At 50.7% G+C, this 9,479-nt stretch overlaps 1 protein-coding gene across 1 annotated transcript; it reads left to right on the forward strand.

Annotated features, from left to right (window-relative positions):
* Positions 1 to 8,186: 8,186 nt before the first annotated feature.
* LOC147599811 (olfactory receptor 14A16-like) lies at positions 8,187 to 9,164 on the forward strand. The gene has a single exon (XM_086753484.1). It carries the CDS (start codon positions 8,187 to 8,189, stop codon positions 9,162 to 9,164), a length of 978 nt encoding a protein of 325 aa, XP_086609610.1.
* The last annotated feature ends 315 nt before the right edge of the window (positions 9,165 to 9,479 follow it).

The raw sequence follows: 9,479 nt of genomic DNA on the forward strand, positions 1-9,479 counted from the left end.
TGGAGGCAGAGATGACAGGCAAAGGAGATGTAGAGGTGGCTCTGATGCTGAGTGAAACTGGATGTGTCGCATTAAGCCAAAGTGTCCTGCCCTAAATCCCCGCCCCTAGGAAGGGAGATGCTGTCCCTCACAAGTGGCTCAGGGCTCTTCTTGGGGCACTGTGATCTGGGAAGGTGTGGTGCCAAGGGCAGGACTACGGTGCGACACCTCCCAGGCTGCTGGATATGGACAAGGAGGCAAGGACGCCCTAATGCTCTAAGGATAGGGTGTCTCATAGCCATCAGTGGCAGACACAACAGCCATTGACAATGGGAAAAAGACCTCATCATTTTGGGGGACTTTAAGCCTTTCCACGTCCCCCTGCCATCTCCACCACAGGCTGCCCTACAGCATTGCCTCACCTCTGCCTCCTTCCCCGCAGCCTGTGCACATCCACCCTGCTTCTGCACCTCGCTCTCACCTGAGCATCTTCCTTCCTTTACTGATATCTCTCTGTCCTCCCTGGCCCTCCCGTGAAACACAGAGCCTTGGGCTGATCCAGGGTGACCTGCTGCACAACAACACTGCTCTTGAGTGACATTTCTTTCTCCTTATGACCACTCTGGACCTACGAAGATGAACATTAGGGCATTATTTCTTTCTTATACTGTATTGCACTACAAAGAACAGCACCACCATCTCTGAAACCACCGTTCAGGAACTCCCAGGCTACTCCTGTATTCTCTGGAGTATCCACAACGTTGGGCCAAAGAAGCCCTCGTCTTTCAGCTGTCTCACAAAGGTCACATGCACCAGGTCCCAAACACCACCTCAGCAGACCTTCTCTGGACATTCTCCAATTCCTTCCCACTTTAAAATGGAGATCCCCACACTGGGACACACCTCTGTGTGTGGGGCTACACAACTTCTGAGATGAGAAGGATGTTAACTCAGGTTGTCTGGGTGGCCCGTGCTCCTCCTTAACACAGCGACGTATGCAGCTGGCCTTGTTCATGGTGAGCGTGCACCACTGGCTCCTGTGGTGTCCCTCATAGTGTCCAGACCCTTCTCCTCAGGGTCCCTGCTCAGCCAGTCAGGTCTCAGCCTGCCCTGATGAATTTGGTTATTCTCTCCTCTCTGCAGGACTGGATGCTACTCCTTGTAAAACTTCCAGAGGTTTCTGTTGGCCAAAGCCCAGAGTTTCTCCAGGTTCCCCTGCACTGAGCCAGCTGTTCATGTTTGTGTGCAGATGGCTCACCATGATGGTGGTGTCTCTCACAAGGTAACAGCAGGAGGAGTTGCAGGGCACTACAAATACCACCTCCGGGAGAAACTGTGGAGTTTGGGGAATCTACAAGTCACAAGGCCACAGACCTGTGCTCGGAGGGGAAGTTGCCCTTTATGGGAGAGCAGCAGGAGGGCCTGGAGTTCTGCCTGGGGACAATGAGTCAGCTGAGAGCTGAGTGGTCAACATGAGAGGGCAAAACATGGGCAACGTTGTGGTTGGTGGATGTCTGGTGGTGACCCCTTGATCAGGAAGAGGAAGTAGATGAGGCCTTCTGCAGAAAACTACAAGTATCATAGAATCATAAAATCATAGACTATTTTGGGTTGTAAGGGACCTTTAAGGGCCATGTAGTTCATCCCTCCTGGAAGGAGCAGGGACATCTTCAACAAGATCAGGTTGCTCAGTGCCCTGTCCAAGTTGGCTTTGAATGTTTCCACGGATGAGGCATCTACCACCTCTCTGGGCAACATGTTCCAGTGTTTCACCACTCTCATTGTAAAAAGAAGCCTCATCTTTGCAGGCCCTGGTCCTCATGACAGACCTGAACTATCCCAGTACCTGCTGAAGGGGCAACATAGCAAGGAGTTTTTTGGAGCACATTGACAGCATCTTCCTGACAAAGGTGACAGAGGAGCCAGTGATGTGAGGTGCCCTGTGGGACTTCGTACTTACAAACAAGGAAGAGGTGATCAGGGATGTAGAAGTCAGGGGTAAGAAGGTAGAGTTGAGGTTCCTGAAAGAAAGGGACAAGGCCAAGAGCAGGACTTCAGGACAGCAGGCTCTGGCCTACTGAGGGACCTGCCATGATGAATCCCATGGGATATGGCACTGCAGAGAAAAAGGGTGCAGAGAGCTGTTGGATGGTCAAGGCTCTCTCCCAGCTGCAGAACAGCCCACCCCAAGAGACAGGAAGTCATGCATAGTTGTCAGGGGGCTGGCATGGATGAGAAAGGACCTCCTGATTAAAACAAAGCATGAAGAGGCAGCACAGAGAAGGTGGAAGCTGACTGCCTTCCAGCCTCAATGGTTCAGAAATTCTGGGCTGGAGAGAGCCATTTGTGTGTGTGTGTGTGTGTGTGTGCTTGTGTGGGCATGGGGGAACAGGAGGGATGAGGGGATCCCAGGTCTAGCTGCTGGATAGACAGGGGGTCTAAAACCAGCTCCTGGAGGGAACCACACTGTGTGTGTGTCTGCAGAGTGCTGTGAACATTTCCCTCCCTTTCATGTCATTGAGTCTTTACAGCATGAAGCTGTATTGATGTTCTTAAGAGAGAGATATTTCATGTTGTGTACTGGTCAGTGTGCAATGTATACTAAACAAAAGATAAAACCAGAAAAATAAAAATACACCTCCCAAAAGGACCTCTCACTCCTGTGGCATGCTGAGGATGGAGGGCTTTGAAGGGAGGATGTAACAGACTTGCACTACCTACAGTGAGGGTTATAAGAAGCCACTTTGGTGGAAGGCAGGAGCACAGGAGGCAAGGAGTGAAAAGAAGAGAGGGTCAGGCTCAGTGTAGGGAGACACTTTTGCAACACGTGGAGAGTGAGACGTGGGAAGCCATTTCCTGGAGAGTGTGCGCTTCATCCATCCCTGGAATTTTCTCATACACATCTGGATCAAACCAAGAGCAACCTGGTGTGATCCTGCTTTGAGTAAGCTCTTACTCCACAGATATCTTTACATCCTTGGCCTCCCCTTTAATTTTCTGGCTTCTTTTCCCCCTCACAAGTTCTTAACTGTTATAATCCTCACGGATTCCAAGACATCCAGCCTACCCTGGCTGGCTGTGATGGAGTTAATTGTCTTCATAACTTTCCACATAGTTACAATTTTGGGATCTGTGACCAAAACCGCATTGATAACACATCCATGTTTTAGCTGTTCCTCAATAGTGCTTCCACAGTGCCAAGAATTTTTCTGTTCCTCACACTTCCCTACCTGACCCCAACTGACCACGGGGATATCCCGAACCACATGATGTCATGCTCAGCAATACAAGCCAGAGGAAGAAGGAAGAGGCAGATATTTAGTGTTATGTAATGGAATCCTGCTTTCCTGAGCACCTGTCTGCCAATGGGAAGTCGTGGATGAATCCGTTGGTTTATTTTGTTTCTGGGCACAGCTTTTACTTTACCTGTTCAAGTTTCATCATCTTGACCCAGGAGTTTTTCTCACTTTGCCCTTTCTGATTCTCTCCTCATCCCTCAGGAGAGACGAGTGAGCGAGCAGCTGGATGGGGGCTTAACAGCCACGTTATGGACGTATTTCTGTTTTCACTTCAAAGAGTAACAGTACCATGCTCTACAATTTCTTCCCCTTCTTGAGGATGATAAATGTAATTTCTTTACTTTTATTCCTGTGATGCATTCTTACTTGACTGGACAGCTGTAACGTAACAGAGTTTACTCTGGTATGGAGTTTTTAGAACAGTGCTTTCCCTCTCACTGCACACTCTGTGTTATCATTTCATGGTAACACCTCTCAGACAATATTGCCCCTCACTCCTTTCTGCTCTCCTTCATCCTTATTTGAACTTTGTGTGAGAGGAGGTTATTTTGCTACACAAAAATATCAAGGGACAGATCCCAAACTGGTGAAAAGCACAAAGCAGGGCAAATATTCATGGGATGGACACTGGTACACCACCATTAGCTTTTGGATCTCTGAAGACCAAACTCTTCAGCAGAATGTCTGGAAGGTCTGAGATCCTTCCATCTGCTCCGTATGTCCGCATTGAAGGTGAAATTACTGCACGCAGAGGTGTTGTTTTGATTCTCTTCACAGCCTAAAGCACCACATGGGTCAGGAGATATTTCAGGACACCTCAAGGGCATCATACTCCTCTGGACCAAAAAATGGAGTCTCAAATGTAATGGCATCCCAATACTTGTATTCAGGGATCTGATCAAAACACCCATCTCCATTTCTGTCATGGTGCTTGGTTTGCTCAAGTAACCCTTGAGTCGATCCCCATCCACTGCTGGTTGTCCACCTCTACAGCAACAGAACAGAGGGGGGATCCTCTCCAAACAGAGGGCATCCTCCATACTCCAGAACCCTTCCAGCAGAGCCTGTAGTCCTCCATTGCAGAACCCCATGTGAGCAAGTTGTCCCACCACATCTCATTTAATTCTAAACCATCACAGCTGTGTCACAAGCCCTGGGGCTCCAGCTCCTCCTGCCTGTGACCCATCTCCTGGCTGTGCACATTGGGCAGTAGCAGCTCAGCCGTGGCACCAGGGTGGAGTGCAGACTTCTCACAGGGAAACCTGAGCAGTGACCCTGACCAGCAGAAGACATTGTACATCGAGCTGTGCTGCGCTGCACGTGCAGCCTGGCCTTCACACCTGTGCGGTGCAGAGCAGAGCCTTTGGCTGCAGGACAACTTCAGCAGCTCATTGTCACAGTGGAGCCTGCGGGCAGCTCCCACTCAGCGCTGGCCCTTACGCCTCCTGCGTGGCCTTGCCTGTATCCAACAATGGGGGAAGGTGTTCTCATGAGAACATCATTTCTGTCAGACCATAGAGATGGTGAAAAGAGTTTGGTTTTTGTAAGAAATTCCTACAGTAGCTTGATCAGAACAGAGGAATGTCTTCTGTGGGTGAGGTCTGCATGGCGTGCTGTGTGTGGGTCAGAGGCCTGTTCAGTGCTTCCCTGCCTGGGTTTCTCCACATCAAAAAAGGATCTAAAATGATCCTCTTATTCTCTCTGTATATAGTATTATTGCTGAGGAACAGCATTTTAAATGATACTTCACAGAATCTGACTGTCTTTTTTACTCCAATTACAATGAACCAGTGGTGAAAAACACTCTCAGCACCCTTCATGGCAGCCCCTCCTGTCCCATGGACAGGTAAGGGTATCATTTGCTCAAGTAACCCCTGGCTTGATCCTCATCCATGGTTCTCCAGAGTCCTGCCTCAAAGCAAAAAGGTCTGGGAGACCTCGCTGGTGAAAACTGAGGATAAAGGGATGTAAAATATTTCAGATCTACCCACACCTACTCTTACTAAATTTAGCAGTGATCTCTCAGTATTTCTTTAGCTGTTCCTGCAGCAGCAGCAGCAGCTGATCCTACTGCCCTGGAATTCCCTTTTGAGTTTCAATTAAGTGCCATTAACTGCCCTGGGAGGTGTGACAAGGAGCTGACACGCAGGTGTCTGGGTGTCTCTTTGATGACCAGCTGATCAGAGAGAGGCAAGAGGAATCCCAACTCCTGGGGGTTTCTGGTGTGCATGGGAGGGAGCTGAGGCCCCTTCCAGCCCCAGGACTACAAATGAAGGAAACTATGACTTGTATGAGTCAGTTGAACCCCCTCCCTCAGCAGGGGTAGAGGAGATCCCAGACTGTCCCTGTCTGGGTGTCCTGTCTAATGATGGGCCAGGAAAAGTTGGTGTTTAACTATCTCTCAGCAGGGAAATGCCAAGGCTGGAAAGAAGCCTCTCTCCCCAGCTGAGGCAGAGATGATCAGGGTTTCCTTAAGCCTGTTTCACAGGGACAGCTGGAGGGAGCCCCGAGGGGACAGAGAAAGTGCTGCCTTGGGCTGGGCCTCTGCTGCTGAGCTGGGCCGGGCTCCAGGCATGGAGGGAGCTGCTGGTAACAGGGCAGTGCTGCAGAGAGACAGCTCTGCCCAGGAGCAGCTCCTCTGCCAAGCGCAGCAGGGCTGAGGGCTCTGCCTGCAGGAGCTGAGGGGAGAGGAGCGAGGCAGAGAGAGGATAAAGGCAGCCTGGGGTGGGAGGATACCAAGAGCTCGGTGAGGGAGAAATCTTCACAGCCCTCTTTACGGTAAGTCTCTGGCTGCAGGGCATTGAAGCTGGTGTTGCTGGAGGGATCTTCTTGAGCTCATTCATCCCACAGCCTGCCAGGAGGCTTCCCACCATTTCCCCAGTATAGAAGAGGACGAGGTGTTCTTGAGCAGGGCTTCCCTGCTGCACCATCAGTAGGACAGGGCATGATGTCTGCCTTGTGTGGGGGGTGAGTGCAAGGGTGCAAAGCCAGGTGTGCAGCCAGGGGTGCCCAGGGCTGTCCTTCCGAGCTGGGTCCCTTCACCCTTGGGGGGCTGTGTGATGGGACAGGGAATCAGCTGCTAGGGCTGTGGGGAGAAGCTGTGGGTGGAAGGAGAGACCCCTGACAGGACAGGGTCCTTCTGCTGTTGAGAGTGTGCTCCATAGGACAGGGCTGCTCCAAGCTTCGTACCACCCCCAGGACATTTCCAAGGCAACTTTTCAAGAGAATGGTCAAAGTGGTGGTTACCTGAAAGGGAAGGAGTCTGTGCTTTGGGATCAGTCCTCTTGGTTGGCTGGGTGGGAAGTGGGAGATGGGAATTTATTGTTCCACTCTTGAGGAGACACAGAGATGCCCGTTCTCTTTAGGACTCCTCTGAGCTGCTCCTTAGCCCTTGCACAGACAGAGCTGCCCCCGCAACAGTTCCCTGCTGCCAGGAGGTGTTTGCAGGGCAGAGCTGAGCACACAGGGAGTGGGATGGGGCTCTGGTTCTGTGAGCACTGCCAGGGAAGAGACCTGGGCACAGAGAAGCGGTTCCCAGCAGAGACAGCTGCAGGCGGCAGAGACATTGTCAGAGAGGGAGAGGGAGCTGATGCCAGAAAGGTAGTGGGAGGGGGGATTTGGGCAGCTCCTTTCCCTCCCCTGCAGTGCAGGGACCTTTCCTGGAGCAATTCCCTGGTTTCCTTTCTCACACAGCACAGCCTCCCCCTCTCAGTGACACAAACACTTGGCCATCAATTGCCTTCCCAGAAGCCAGACCACTAAGGAGGGAGGTGAGGGTTCAGGTCCGGCTGAGACACCAGCACTGTGGGTCCTGTCATGCAGATTTTTCCATGGAGGACAAGCAATCAATGCCCCTCTTAACCTTTATGGTTCTTGGCAGTGCAATGTATGGGGCTGGAAAAGATCTGACCCTCCCGTCAGGACACCTCAACTTTAGGACATTTGACTCTTTTCCTGGGAGGTCCTGCTGGGCTCCAGGCTCCCCAGGCACGACTCTCCCATGGCATCTCTGGTTTTCCAAGCGCTCAATGGAGAAGACATTGCAGGACTAAGACTATGGAAATGCTGTCAGGCAGCTGTATGCGAGCAGCTGTAATAAGCCCTCTGTGTCCCTGGCTGGGAGGGCAGAGCCGAGATCATCCTCAATTATGATGAGAAGGTGTGAGGGATTAGGAGATCTACATTTGGAAAATGAATTTCTGCGCTCTCAGAAGTGTCCAGTTTCTTTCAGGGGGAACACCTGAGTGTGATTGTCCTCCAGCTCAAAAAGTTGTCAGCACAGGGGAGCTGAGACCAGGGTCTGCCCTCATTCCACACTGAGGGACAGTTCCTTTGCCTCTCAGCACCCACAGAAATTCACTTTGAGTGCAGCAGGAATTCCACGGACTCAACACTCCTCGGCTGTGGTGGAACAGAGTCCTAGAATCATAGAGGAGCTAGGGTTGCAGGGGACATTTAAAGATGCAACTGCCCTGCAAGTGTAGGGACACAGAGTCAGCTCAGACTTCAACCCAAACCCGGCATGAAAGTTTCCACGGATGTGGATGGAGAATAAACAAAGACAATCCCCAAAGCTCTGTTCCACAATCTGGAGATTAATGAGGGACATTGCTAAAAAAGTCTTTCATATAAAAGCTGGATTTTGTCTTAAAACATCCATGTTCCTATTACCTCTTGCCGTAGTGCAGGACTGAATCCTGCAGAAACCACAGCTCACTGCTACCAGTGTCATCCTCAGCCAGCACCAATCACATCTCATGGAAGAGAACTGTGAAATGATTTCCTGAAAGGGAAGAGGAAGACTTGGAGGTTTTTATGAGTAACTGAACAGATTTTGGTTAAATAAATCTGTCCAAACTTACTGATGCATTTTTCTCCTTGAACAGGCTGCACTCCCAGGGGAAGACAATGTCCAATGGCAGTTCCATCACAAATTTCCTTCTACTGCAATTTGCAGACACATGGGAGCTGCAGCTCTTGCACTTCTGGCTCTTCCTGGGCATCTACCTGGCTGCCCTCCTGGCCAACGCCCTCATCATCACTGCCATAGCCTGCGACCACCGCCTCCACACCCCCATGTACTTCTTCCTCCTCAACCTCTCCCTGCTTGACCTGGGCTGTATCTCCACCACTCTCCCCAAAGCCATGGCCAATTCCCTCTTGGACACTAGAAAAATCTCTTACCAAGGATGTGTAGCCCAGCTCTTTCTCTTTTTCTTTTTTATCTCAGCTGAGTATTATCTTCTCACCATCATGGCCTATGACCGCTACGTTGCCATCTGCAGACCCCTGCACTACGGGACCCTCCTGGGCAGCAGAGCTTGTGTCCACATGGCAGCAGCTGCCTGGGGCACTGGGTTTCTCAATGCCCTGCTGCACACTGCCAATACATTTTCACTGCCACTCTGCCAGGGCAATGCTGTGGACCAGTTCTTCTGTGAAATCCCCCAGATCCTTAAGCTCTCCTGCTCATACTCCCACCTCAGGAAAGTTGGGCTTCTTGTGGTCAGTGCCTGTGTTGCATTTGGCTGTTTTGTGTTCATTGTTGTGTCCTATGTGCAGATCTTCAGGGCTGTGCTGAGGATCCCCTCTGAGCAGGGTCGGCACAAAGCCTTTTCCACGTGCCTCCCTCACCTGGCTGTGGTCTCCCTCTTTATCAGCACTGGCATGGTTGCCTACTTGAAGCCCTCCTCCATCTCCTCCCCTTTTCTGAACCTGGTGGTGTCATTCCTGTACTCGGTGGTGCCTCCAACAGTGAACCCCCTCATCTACAGCATGAGGAACCAGGAGCTGAAGAATGCCCTATGGAAACTGGCCCAATGGACACAGATGCACTGCAAACAGCCTAACTCCCCTCCCCAGTGTGTTTCCCAAAATATATCTTAGGTGATAAGTTGAGGTTTTTCTCTCCCGGATAATTCTACTTATATATAATTTTCTAGGTTTCTACTACTTGTCTTGAGACTTGATCCTGTTGTGTCTGAGTGCATGCACCACACTGTGCCTGATGTGACCAATCCACTAGCAGTCTGTTCAATAAAAGGACATTTCCTGTGTGCATTTTCTGAAGGCTGGGTTCTTCCTCCAACATTGCTGCACAAAAAATTTCCAAGGAATTGGTCTTTTGAAGTGCCTTTTCTCCTTGCATTCTCCTGATGTTTTGGGTTAAGCTCACAATTTAATTGGGTTTAATTGCACCAG

This window comes from Chlamydotis macqueenii, chromosome 8 (genome assembly GCF_036417535.1).
Source record: "Chlamydotis macqueenii isolate bChlMac1 chromosome 8, bChlMac1.mat, whole genome shotgun sequence".
NCBI classification, from domain to species: Eukaryota; Metazoa; Chordata; class Aves; order Otidiformes; family Otididae; genus Chlamydotis; species Chlamydotis macqueenii.